General features: G+C 39.5%; 1 protein-coding gene across 4 annotated transcripts in view; it reads right to left on the reverse strand.

Annotated features, from left to right (window-relative positions):
- Positions 1-2,978: 2,978 nt before the first annotated feature.
- Positions 2,979-13,778, reverse strand: part of LOC111856875 (G2/M phase-specific E3 ubiquitin-protein ligase-like) — a 30,120-nt gene continuing 19,320 nt past the window's right edge. For 3 of the 4 annotated variants that reach the window (XM_072716550.1, XM_072716553.1, XM_072716551.1), the window contains 10 exons: positions 11,414-11,467; positions 11,263-11,308; positions 10,864-10,910; positions 8,453-8,503; positions 7,260-7,570; positions 6,872-7,050; positions 6,452-6,624; positions 5,501-5,715; positions 5,058-5,320; positions 4,273-4,401 (listed from right to left, as the gene is read on the reverse strand). In XM_072716550.1, coding sequence (XP_072572651.1) covers positions 5,070-5,320; positions 5,501-5,715; positions 6,452-6,624; positions 6,872-7,050; positions 7,260-7,570; positions 8,453-8,503; positions 10,864-10,910; positions 11,263-11,308; positions 11,414-11,467 — 1,327 coding nt within the window. In that variant the 3' untranslated portion in view covers positions 4,273-4,401; positions 5,058-5,069. Of the gene's footprint in view, positions 3,376-4,272; positions 4,402-5,057; positions 5,321-5,500; positions 5,716-6,451; positions 6,625-6,871; positions 7,051-7,259; positions 7,571-8,452; positions 8,504-10,863; positions 10,911-11,262; positions 11,309-11,413; positions 11,468-13,778 lie in introns of those variants that run through there. The other variant, XR_011993032.1, reaches the window with a different exon arrangement.

Consider the following 13,778-nt stretch of genomic DNA (forward strand, 5'->3'; position numbering starts at 1 on the left):
TACTTCACTTCTCCTTTCTGGTGGCAGGTTTCTCAAACGAGGGGCTAGGCTTAAAAGAAATAGCTCGTCCTCATCTGTGGGCTGTTCAATAACTTTCAAAAGTTTGTCCTCAAACTCATCCCTCTTCCTTCTCATTCTTTGCCTTGACCCCAAAATAGAGGGTGCTGTGGAAGCCCTTGGGGTGCAGGGGGATGGGCCAGGCTCCTGGGATGCAGCAGGGGCCAGAAATAAAGGCTCAGGTGCCAACTCAGTCAGAGGTGAAGAGGTAGTCTGGGTGTTGGGGAGCACTTCAGTCAAATAAAGACTGAAAGGTTCATCAGAAGGGGTACCATCTGATGATGCTGGCAAAGGAGCTGAGGTGGCCTGGGGACTGGAGGGTCTACTTTCTGAGGGTGGGGACATATTGGAGGAGGTGGCCCTCTCCCTAACATAAGGCTCCAGGAAGCTCATGATCAGGAAGAACTTCCAGGTTGTTTTATGTTCTGCCCCTGCACCACTCTTCTTCTCCCTGACTTTCTTCCTCTCCTTTATATACCTGTCCCTGAGATTCTTCCAAGTCTTTTTACATTCGTCCTCTATTAAAGTGGAGAAAATATGTCAAGTTTAAAGATAAAATATGTTTTAAGACATCTCAAACAGCAAAGGGTCATTTCAAGGAGGTATCCTGAAGCCCTATACCTATGAAAACCATACCTCATTATTTCAATTAATAAACCTAAATTAGCCTGTAGACATCACATGCTATTTCAGTCATATATACTGCTAACAATAAGCAACAAAACACACCTGGCATGCCTATATCTAGAGAAATCTTTCTCCAACATATTATCTTCCTCCCCACATCCCAGTAAGACTAGAGTGTGGTATTGTATATTTCTGGACACTCAGACACTGCTAAAATCAGTTTTTCCTCCATCGTGTGTGTATGTGTGTGTGTGTGTGTGCTTCGAAGGGGCAGACCGAACACTAGCCCGCGTTTAAAACAATAAAAAATAAAATAAAAAACTAGCCCGCGTTTATGCTTTGATTCTATTGGTCGCGCGAAAATGCGTCACGGCGCGCAGCGGTCAAAGTTCAACAAATTTCAACTTTGACCGCGGTGCGCGCACAAGGTCGCCGAGTAGCGCGCGGCGGCGCGCTGCGCCACGCTTGCGCTTTGCTCGGCGCAGCGCCGCGTTGCTCTTGCGCCGCTCTTGCGCCGCGCAAGCCATAGAAAATAATGGGTTTCAGAGCAAAGCGCAGCGCATGCCGCGTTCGGTCTGAAAGCACCTTAAGTCTTTAGACAGGGACACTGTTACTGACACATAATGATCGCTAGATGGCGCCTCTTGCACTAAGAAAATAATTTGGTTATAAGATCAGGGTGCGTTCGGCCAGTGAGTCATTCATTTCTATGTTGATAGTCTCCGAGTCGAATGAGAAAATAATCTGAAAAAGACTAGTTTCATAGTATTTGTTTTTAGTCTTTATTTTATGTCTTGGATAATGTGAAGGTTTGTCAGAACTTTCTTTTGTATTCAGATTCACCCACTTCAGAGAACTTTGAGGAAATTGGATGAAGAAATTTATTTAGGCATTATACTGAATAATGTATATGATCTATAATATATGAAGGCTTTGCACTCTATTTGACGGTATGAGAAAATTACATCGATTCGTTCGTTCGTTCATACTGACAACGTTAAAGCATTAACATTAAACATTAAAACATTAAAAGCGCGGAAAGCAAGAAAGTGGTGCGTGCGGCCGCTCGATGAGAACAGGATAAAAAAATTCAGCGTGTTGTGATTTATTGTGTTATTTGTGAGATTTTATTTATGTATTTTTGCAACAAGCACTGACTGAGATATTGAAGTTAGTTCACGCATTCAAAAATATTCAGTAACTGCGTTGCTTGAGACATTTGCGTAATGAATTTCCTAATAAACAGTTGCTTGTGATTGATAACTGATTGTTTTCCATTGAAGACCTTAGAGAATATGTCAAACATAGTCATTATTTTTTTGGTTTATACATTAATAAGGTTTTCGATTTTTTAAAACGGTACGTAAGCTAACAGGTTTCCCAGTGCATGGGTAGTTGGTGCCCTCGCAGCATAGCGTCATAATCAAGGACGCGGAAAGTACAATCAAGGCTCAACACCTAGCCTGCGAAATATCCAACATCTAACACCTCCCAACCCTCTCTCAACAGTGACACAGTCTATTGTTAGTTTGAATGATTTAGCCAAAACCAATTCATATAACGAGTAGCCTTCCACCATCTATATTATGAGTCTTAGCTGAAACTAATTCCACAATGTAAACAAAAAATGTAGGCGCACATTGTTAATGAATGAATATGCATTGCATTTTATAAAAACGATGTATGCTGCGATGGATTTTTGTCAACAAAGCCGTGTGGAAGTGTACGCTTTTACAATAAACAGCGCAGGATCTGTATTTTTACCAAGTGAATCACAGCACGAAAAACACAAAACCTCTTTTTGGTAAATCAACAGCTGTATGGAGTGTGTATTTACAGTAAATTCGTCAGAAAATAAATATCCTGTGTGTCTAGATGAAGTTACACCTTTACACAGCCTGCCCAAGCAGGGAGTGTTGTGCCTCCGCCTCGCCGTTTTGTGTTTCCATTTCGTCTGGAGAGACATTCGATAGACAGTCTAGAACAACAGCCTAGGTGTGATCCCAACCCCCTCCTAACGAGGCAGCATTCTAAGCATAAGTTTGGTGTGGAAAGCAAGAAAAGTGGTGTGTGTGGCTGCTCAAGGAAAACGGGACCAAAAATTTCAGTAGGCTAACTACATTGCTTGTGACATTTGCGTGGTGAATTTACTAATAAACAGCTGTTTGTGAGCTGTGTGTCCGATTGTTTCCCACTGAAGAAAGTGGAGACTGTGTAAAAACACAGTAATTTTTTTTGTTTATACTTCCTTAATATTTTCCTTAATTAGAATTTTAAAACAGTACATAAGGTAACATTTTGGTTTCCCAGTGCATGCGCAGTTGGTGCCCTTGTGGCACTCATGGACGGGGAAAGTACAATCAAGGCTCGACACCTCTAGTCTATGGGGTTCCATTAGTGCCAAAAATATGTCATCTTGGTGTGTCGTCTTGTCGTTTGTCTGCGTCGTTGTGAATGTCGTCCTGATGTGTCGTTTGTCTGCGTCGTTATGAATGTCGTCCTGATGTGTCGTTTGTCTGCGTCGTTATAAATGCCGTCCTGATGTGTCGTCTTCCTTGTCGTTTGTTGTTAAAAACGTCGTTCTGATGTTTCTTGTGTTGCTACGACGGTTGTCTTGCTGTCGTTTTGATTCTAGTTCCGTTTAATTTTCCCCATTTTATATTGTTGTGCATGTCGTTCTGCTTTATTATTCTGCAATACAGGAATCATTCAATATATTTTCATTTTATTATTTATTCATTTTCTAGTGCCTTTTTATCCTTCGGTTTAATTTTATTCTGCATTTTTAATACTGTTCAACACTTTGGCTTTGTGTATGAAAACGTGCCATACAAATAAACTTTGACTTGAATTCGTTTACTTGGGCTGTTTAATTTCTCATATCCTTTGCAAAAATATTTTTATTTAGTTGTGCAATAAACTGAGTAACAGCATAGACTGGTGCCTGTAGTTCAGGATTGAAAATTAAAGCACAAAGTGTGAAGGTGCTAATTAGGGATATTCACCATCAAGCACTGAGAATCCATTCCAGTGTATTTAGGCTGCCTCTTTGTGACTGCAGACCATGCAATTGTGTGGCATACTAGCATTTAATTGCGTGGCAGCCTAACATTTTTAAGAAAAGCTGGTAATTGATAGCCTGGCTCAACATGCCAATGAGTTCCAGCTTATTGCTGTTAATGAATTTGGGTCTGGTTATACCAAGGTACTGTACATAACTGATCCTTTGTACATCTCCATGAAACAAAGTTCCAATGAAACTGAATCAAGGCCCTCAATTTCTGGCTTGGAAAGATTGGTTATTGTGATTGTTTTGCTATGTAATGCTGAAACTTCTGTTCTTACTTGTTTGTAGGACGTTTTCACTAAACATCCTTTTTGTTAAGAGTCAGATAGATAGATAGATAGATAGATAGATAGATAGACAGACTGATAGATAGATGAATAGCCCACTTCATACCATCTTAAGAAGAAAGCCTACTATTGTTTACCTGAAAGTTTTTTCATGTGTAGCCTATCAGAGGGGGAAGAGAAATGAAGCAAAGGAAGAACAAAGAAAATATTTATTTAACATGTAGTAGAATACCACCACTACATACGTCAACCTGAAGTGCAAAACATTTCAATGTTAATAGAAAGAACATTGATTTACTTCACAGTGAAGGATTCATCTGTAATTCAACACAAATATCCCAGGAGGAGCAGATACGATGGACTCTGGAAAACAGATAAGACAAATGAATACTTCCATATTCCTCACATCACCAAGCGCAATGCCAAGTGTCAGACACAGTCATGTAAAGCACGCCATCACTGGACTCTGGAGCAGTGGAAACATGTTCTGTGTAGTGACAAATCACACTTCTCTGTTTGCCAGTCTGATGTATGAGTCTAGGTTTGGCGGATACCACAAAAGCATTACCTGCCTGACTGCACTGTGCCAGCTGTAAAGTTTGTAGGAGGAGGGATAATGGTATGGGGTTGTTTATTAGGGGCTGGACTTGGCCCCTTAGTTCCAGTGAAGAGAACTCTTAATGTTTCATAATACCAAGACATCTTGGATAATTCTATGCTTCCAACGTTTTGGGAACAGTTTAGGTAAGGCTTAAAATGTCGACTTCAATTTTACGATTGTGACAGCCCTAGAAATGATTTTTTATTTTAGACAACAGAATGGGGCAAGAGTTCTGGAAACAAATATTTTTCTATACCCTTTTTTTTCATATTTATCCAGGCTTGGTAATTACTAAAATCAAATTCCATACTTTTCCATACTGCTTAAGAAACCCTTGATTCTATTAATGGCAAATAAAGAATGGTCATAGATGATATGCATTACATGACACAGCAGTGAAAGGAAGAGACTGTTTTACCTTCATAAGGATTCAAATAAATCCAAATGTTGGTGACTGTAGAATCCCTGACTCCACATACTCTACAAAGATTGAGTATGAGGGATGCAGGGGCAGGCGCAGTATCACCTGACACGTATTGGCTTCTGGGAATAGTTTCTGATTCCCATCATTACAATGGAGAAATTCAATATTAGGACGGTGGGAAAACCCAAGTGGGGGTATGCTGTCAGTCCCTGAAGCAAATATAAGGATTTGCTCCAGGGTCACAGGCCTAGTTCCCTCTAAAGGAGAAGGAAAACAGAAACGGAAAGAAGTTACATAATCACTTCACAGCAGCACAAATCACAAGTGAAAAACACATAAAACGGTACGAGAACAACTAAGATAAAACTATATCACACCTAGCATGAATATATGTGAACATTTTAAGCATTGCACAATAAAGAAGACATATAACATACCATCCACCTCAATCAGCCAGTCCTTCCAAAACATCATTGCTCGGTTTTCTAATCTCCTCCTGTTACTCCCAGGATCTGAAAAGCAGATACTGAAGAGGTCCAGGAGGTCCTGCATTTCTAGACGTTTTGGGCCACCAACGAAGAGAGGTTTTAATGTTCCTGGGTGCTTCACAATGGCTTCTGCAACCCCCAGGGGTTTTAATCCATCCACCAACCTGACAGAGCAGAGAAGTATTAAAAAAAAAAAAAAAATTGTGTTTTGTTTTCATAATGCAACAGTAAAGCAAGATTCCTTCCACATATTCTGCCTTGTCTTAGACACATGATTGACGGGCAGCCTATTGTCGTCACTGGCCATATGCCCTTTTTGTCCTGATTAGCATGATGCTATAAGGATGTTTTTCTCCCTATTATAAAGCTTTTACAATTCACATATCACAATTTTGTGTAACTCAATATATAGATTTATATAATACCATCAATAAATGCCTGAAATCCCCCTAGTGCAAACTCGCAGGCAAAGCTTGCAAGGAAATACTCCCTTTTAATAGGTAGAAACTTTGAGCAAAACCCAGATCAAGGGGGTGACCCACCTAATGTTAGGGTTATATTGGTCGCAACAACACAGTGGGTGCATATTGTCATCATAAGGGTACTTACTATTGTAAGGATAAATGTAGCCACGAAGCTGGGACATCAGTGATAGCATTCATTAGTATAATTGTGGGAAAATGGCCTGACCCTCAATATACACATTATTAATATTATTACATCACTCTATTATTCTTTATGACATGTATTATTCTTCATGACATAGTGTGTTCAATACAGCTCTAATGGAATTTGTCAAATATTAAAAAAATAAATCTTAACTTGCCTCATGCACAACAGCCTAAAACAGAAAAATTGACTACGGAAGGGAAAGAAATTTTGTGATCATTTGTTACTTACTGCTCCAAGGCCTTTTGTGTTCGCCCTTCAACATAGGCCCTTGCAGCTTCCTGTACAAGGGCATGTCTTTGTTCCATTGTGTTTAAAAACCCAGGACATCCAAGCAACCCCAGTAAACTAGAAGCCTCCATAACTGCATCGCGAGCATCCTGCAGTGTTTCTGCATCTTGTATCTATATGACAAACGGATATTCAGCAATACATTTGTTAATGGTAGTCCTGAAGGGCACAATAAATGTAATGACACCTTATTGGAAAATATATGGCATATGTCACATTCTAACATAAGCAAAGTTTGCTAAAATCTGTGATGATGAACTTGCCAAACATACTTAAACCAACTATCCCTAAATCAAAACATCCAAAATGAATGTTTTCCCACTTATCCCTCCATGTGATGACACTTGAGGTGATATTTACCTTTTGCAGCTTCTCCCAAAGTTCCCAGTCTTCCACCTCCTCAACACTGATTTGAGGAGTTGGAAGACTGGAGACAGAGCAATACAGGCGCTCTGAAAAAAAGGATGGCTTGATGCCTCCATGTATAAGGGCTACAGACAGCATCTGTCCAACAAATCTGTATTCCCCAGCATCCAAAGCTGAAACAAATTGTAAAACAAGAAAAGGTATACAACCAGACACAAATGGACTTCAATGTTCTGGCCAGCTGTGTGTATATTTATATAGACACAGTATGTGTTGGTCAGTTGATAAACAAATTGTCAGTGAATGTTTAAACAAGTAAACTGTGGAGGTTACATATGCATGTGTGTGTGTCTGTGTGTGTATAAAAATGAGTGCTGCATACCACGGGACACCAAAGACAAGTTTTTCTTGTCTTCCTGTCCGTAAAAATAAATGCTGTCCTTAATTGCCACGACCAGCAAGCGAAGGAATTCCCTTGTTGGCCCGCCGTCATCTACAGCCCCCTCGGTGATGCCATCAGTGTCAACAAAAACAACGTTGAGGCGATGAGCTGGAGAAAACCTCTGCCTCCTGAAGGTTCTGAAGGCACTCTCCAGTACAGAGTCCCGCGTAACGTTTACATTGTTGGACTGTGGGTGTTCTCCTGTGTCCAGCTGGCTGCTGATGTTTTTTAATATTGACATCACATCAGGCCTGCAAAAACAAAAGTTACTTTTGCAATCATATTTCCACTCAGCTAATGTTATTACACCAATTCTTATCATAGCAGTCATGTATGTGCAAAACTGTTACTCAGTAGGAAATTAAGACAAAAAATGTTAAAATAACTGAACACCATGTTGTCAAAGTTGGTATTGTATTTATATATAATATAATGGCACCAGCCAATGTCACTATATTAACATTTTACCTAAATCAAGCTCAAATGCAATCACCAGGCTCTTCAGCAGCCAATCCTCAGATACATGCACAGACAGTAAGTGAATCAGATTAAGATTACTATTAATTTACAGGTTACAGAGTTTATTGTAGCTATTGCACTATTTTTCCTGCTGTTCAATACATTTGGCCAAACTGTCCTATTATGAAAGACTGAGTGCTACGAACAGATCATTCTCTCTAATAAGAATCTAATAACTCTAATAACAGTTTCAAATGGAATGACAATGCACAATATAAGCACCAGTTTGACAAAACAGAGAAGGGGTGATTTTACATGGGACACACAAGAACAGTTCAACTCCACTGCCTTTTACTTTGGAGAGTAAAACACACACACACACATTTGCTTGACAAAATTCTACGCAGGCGAATGACAAGCACCCATCCCCCTTCTGGCTGCATTGTAGCTCAATCATGTTTCACGAGGCATTTTTACCGATCCATTTGTCATACAACCAATGTTAGATCATACAGTCTAATAGGGAACACAGTTAAGACTGAGAGCCAACAATATGACGTGATGATGTTGTAAGACTGCCGTTGTCACAGAGTGTAATGAACATTTCTCATTAGCTGGAAAGCCCAAGCTAACTGATGGCCTTGTTAGTAGGTGTACTTCAGGATTCCACTTACTCGCTCTCTTTCTCCTCGAGGTTCCCATCATCTGAAATAACAATGTGGGGTCTGCAAAAATAAAATAAGATTTTTTGTGACGATTAGGGTTACATTAGTGTATAATAGTGTACAACTTGTACTTTCTTTCTTAAAAATCCGAGTGACTGAGTACTGTTAAGTTTGCTATCTGTTGTTTCATAGCCTTTCTAGCCCTTTAGAGCAGTGGTCCCCAACCTTTTCGCCACCATGGACCGGTTTCATTCCGTTATTTTTTCCACGGACCGGGTTGGGGCAGGGTGCGGAGACGTGTAACAAAAGAACAAAAATGAAGCGCGCAATATTTTGCAGTACCGGCAGGGATCAGCATTTCCCAGCATGTTCATGGGTGGTGTGTAAATAGCCCCATGTTCTGTTGTTGGAGTGGGTTTATTCCTGACTGTGGCTGGTATGTCACCCTTGTATTTTGTGTACCCTGTTTGATCCTCGCATGTCCTTAGCATTGAGTAAGCTCCCCACCCTGTGTGTACCAGACAGGCCAGCGTCTGACTTCCCTGTGTTCCTCTCGTTACGCTTGATTTGGTGCTGTTTATGTGGCTGTGGTACGTCTGTTCAGGGCTATAATAAAAAAAGCCTGTCAGCTCGTCATTCGCCGCCTTAATGATGCCTCGAGTCTGCCCGGCGCTACAATATAAATTGTTCACTAAGTGCGTTGCCTTATTGCCACCTATGAGCCACAGTTGGAAGTGTTTTCCAAAATAAAATAGATTCCTTATCCATTTGGCGTGGCCCGGCACAAAATGCTCCACGGCCCGGTGGTTGGGGACCCCTGCTTTAGAGAACTGAGCTATGCTGCTCTGTCTCTGGCTAAAGTCACGCAGTTTCACACTGTTAATGCTAGCTGGTGTCATGTATGAATGATTGTTAAGATGACGCAGAATCAAACTAGTGTTATAATCAGGGATTGACATAACTGATTGTAACATGCATTACATGCAGAGAGACGGTGTGGTTAAAATCATCTGGCATTTAAGGGGTTAAACTAAATTTGCGTGAGTGAAGCCCCGCCCACTCATCAGTGGAGAACTGGAATGTTCTGGTTATTTTTTCCCGGTTACCAAAAGAAGTGTGTCACGTAGTTTTCTTAGACAGTGAACAATTTGGTTTAAAAGAGGGAAAAGAGTTTTTTTTCTTTTCTCAAATACATTGAAAGAATATCCAGAGAGCGAGACATCGGTTGCGATTGCCAAGTTTTTTTCTTTTGTCAGGTTCTTTAGAGGGAATCAAAACTTCCTGGAACTACGTTTCAATGTCATTGGATGTCGATGGCGAGCCACCCACGGAATTGAACGGACCTTCGTCTTGACTCATGTTCAATTAACTACCGGATTTGTGGTAGGACTGTGAACGCGGGACTGACAAATTGTTTATGTTGTTTTGCAACTGTGATTGTACTTCATATGTCTAAATTGTTGTATATATTTACTTTTCCTTCATCCCGGTGGGATTGAACTAAAAAGGGTAGCCAACAAACAAGTTGAAATTGGTGAATCTTAAAGTAGTCTAAGCCCAGTTACAATTAATCTCAGTGTAATTAGTGGTTGATTCTAAATTTAGCTATAAAAGTAAACTTAACTAAATTTAAAATAGTTCTAAATTGGTTGAATAGGAATTAGAATCTAGTATTAATCAGAGAAATTGACGATAAATAGCTTAAAGGTCACAGATTTAGTTAATGTGTATTTTTTTTTATGGGTTGTACATTTTATTTCCTGTGTATGTTATACCATTTTTCATCCCTATTAGTAAAGCTGGTGATTATCTGCCTTGTGTCTTCTGTGTATGCTGCCATCCACACCTCAAATCCGTACCGAACCTTGACATACTGGTCCTAGATTTGCTCAGGATTGGCCATATCTAAAGACAAATCAACCAGGTTACCACAGCCAATCTGGAGCAAGCAGGTGTTACATGATACACAAGTATGCATTCATCTTTAAAAGCGATACGTGCGGCAATCGATATTCGTGACTGCACAAATGCCCATACGATACGTGCATGACTGTGCATTTTAACCTTTATATCGCAAATGAAGTACGACCTAGCATATAAAGGTTAAAATGCAGGATAATTTCAGTTATCTTCTATAATTTGCAGGTTGTTCGAAAGCCATGTCAAAGAACTTCCAAATGACTGATTTACCCTTTTCTGTTGTTGCTGTCCTTCCTCTTGTTTACGAAGGGCTCTAACTGTAAACTAAGTATTCAAAAGTTCTAGCATCGCATTTAAGGAGTTAATAAAGAAAAGGAGTTAATAAAGAAACTTGTGAGTTGATGTGACTGCTATAGTACTCGAAAGCTGTGTGACCCCTAAATACTGTAGTCATCATATCTCAAGAAGTCATTAGAACTACTAGGCTAAAGGGTACTTACTCTTCATCCTGCACAACCACACAGCCATCAGATGGAACTTCCACTGGCTGAGAAAAGTTTAAGAGGGAAAAAAGACATGACCTTAAATACCCTGGCCATAATCTATAAAATTTGGTTAAGCCCAAGCCTACACATACATATCTCAACTATCAATTACAATACTTCAAGACAGTTAAGAATAAGAATTACTTGCTAAATATACTGCACATACCCATATCTGCAAAAGGCAGCTGGGTCATTCTCAATGACAGCACATGGTGTGGAGAACCTGATATTAATACAAAAAATACCCATGCAGTTATGCTAGAAATTACAAATACCAATTTAACCATTGCAATTGACTTTGACAGCCCCTTCATACTTTAAGTCTGTGCACATGTTTAAGACAACAAAGCCAACCTGAAGTGATTCATAGATGGCCAATGCAAGATCTTCATCTTCGTCACTATGGAAACCCAAAAAGCATATTAGCTTAACTATGTGAAATACACTTTTACAGGACAATATGAATGACATAAATTCAACAATTTGTTCGTAAAACGCAACATACCCTTCCTTTGAGCACTGTGATGTGGTTTCCTCATATTCTTCATAACTTTTGCTGCTGAAAAGTAGCATGCAAACAGCAATCATATTTAAAACAATTTATAGTTAAAAGAGGTGCCATAACAGAAAGACAAATTACTTACTGTTAATTATACGCATTTAGTCAGTGATGACACTGATGTCAAGAAAAGGGAATTAGCTTAAAATTAGGTAACAATAAAAACAGTATTTTATTAGGGTCATATGTTAGTTTAATTAAAACATGCTATTATTACGTTTATAACTTGATTTTTAATTTGAACAAGAATCATGTGTCATGGCTGCACTTGAAAATAGGGGTGGGCAATACGACGTATTTTTCACTTTTTGGACGGTGACGATATTATATCACAGTATTACTTTCAAGTTTTGGGAGGAGCAGCATGTCCTGTCCCGTTATGCAAATAAAAATATTTTGATCATTTAAAACTGAACCAGTTCCAAATAACAGAGGTGCCCCCATTATTTTGCAACAAGAGTCTCCTCTCCTATCAATGCCTAGGCTGGTTCCTACATTATACTTATGTCATTTTTATTTCTCTTCACCAAGCTTTCTTAACTTTATTAGCCTATACCTAGCTTAAATGGCTACTTTTGGCAAGCACCTTGCATTAAAGCAGCAGAGTATATGCTGATTTAGCAAGCATGTTTTTCTTTTTAATTTGCTATTATATTTATGTAATCCCAGTATTTTTGTTTAATGTGCATAATTACACAAAATCTGTTTATTCTGAATGTGTAAATTTGCTATCACTCAGGGACGTAGGTTTCATCTTAAGATATGGGTATGTCGGGGTCAGAGGTGTGACACACATCACATTACAGGGTGATTCTGTAGCTGTGCTGTATACAGTGTTCTCTGGAAACTATTGCCGTTACAGTTACAGTATAAAAAGTGAAAATTATCTTTCCATTTTTACTGTTATTCATCTTCACTGAAATGGTAGTTTAAGTGCTTTAATGTCTCACATCATTATGCTGAATTTGCAAGAAGTATTACAATTATGCACAAATTGTAAGATGTGTCACTCTCCTGCACTGTCTTCTTCTCTGACAAACATCCTAACTTTATGGAACAAAATCACTAGCACAAACACAACGTACATAAGTTATGGACTAGGAGATCTTTTGCTAGAGACTCACAGAAGTAAATATGGGGGATTAACGGAATCTCTTCTTAGTGATAAATGGGACTTCCTGTCAGCACTATTTATGAACTGAATGGTGCCGGCAATAGCATCTCCGCCTACTGTATGCCATTAGCTCTCCATAGTACACATCTTAAGTGCAGTTAAATTTGTATGTATGGGTTTTAATTTTTCTATTTATGGTTTTAGCATTAGTTATGTAACTGTATAGGTTTATATAGACAATCACTTGGGGGTCTGGAACAGGTTAATTCAATTGACATTATTTCTTAGAAAAATTGATTCGGCTTTCTGGAACGGATTAAGTATGAGAACTGAGGTTCCACTGTATACAGATTCACTGAATTTTGATTATATATGTATGCATGTGTGTGTCACATTTTATTTTACAAAGATATGAAAGCTTTAAGTTAAGCCTTATTGTAGGAGACAGGGGTAGGCGAGGTTTTGCGTGATTGCGCGTGCTGGGTCATGTGGTGTGGTGGCGGTAGTAATATCACTTGTTAGGTGGAAGCAGTAGTGAGTGGGTGATAGGGGAAAGCCTACTTTTTGCTGACCGCAAATGTGATCACAAATATAATCGCGAATGTCAGTGAATGTGTTTTGCTTTTACGGATTATTGCCCTTGAAACTAATGTATTTCATTGCTACTTTTGGATCCTACGGATGTTTCATGAGGTGACTCGTAGGATGTTTAACGCTTCGGATGCTTGAGGATTTGATACTGAATAAAGCAGTGGTTCCCAACCTTTTTTAACTCACGGCCCACACAGCCAAACACATATGTTTCAGCGGCCCACTGCAAAAGAATTTAAACGATCCCGCTTTTTGTGTCGGGTTAACTAAGTACTCGGAAGCAAGGCTGTTAATTGTCTTTATTGAATAAACTGGTAATGTATTGAATAAACAGAAAATATACATAACGGATCAGCAAGCCCCCACAGGCTCGGGTTGACATTTCGAAAACGGGAAAACGAAATCCAGGCAGAGGTCGGCAGCGGGTAGAACGTCAGCGAGCCGAAGAGCCGTCAGAGGGAACAGGCAGAGCTGGGTTGAAACGAGCAGTCAAAACCGGCAGAGAAATGGAGCACTGGACAAAGCAAGACTTGAGTCAGACTCGAGTGACAAGCGCAAATCGAGAGCAGGCAAAAAAAAATCTTCGTTTAGGTTTATTTTGAGGCT

The sequence above is a fragment of the Paramormyrops kingsleyae genome, chromosome 9, assembly GCF_048594095.1.
Source record: "Paramormyrops kingsleyae isolate MSU_618 chromosome 9, PKINGS_0.4, whole genome shotgun sequence".
NCBI classification, from domain to species: Eukaryota; Metazoa; Chordata; class Actinopteri; order Osteoglossiformes; family Mormyridae; genus Paramormyrops; species Paramormyrops kingsleyae.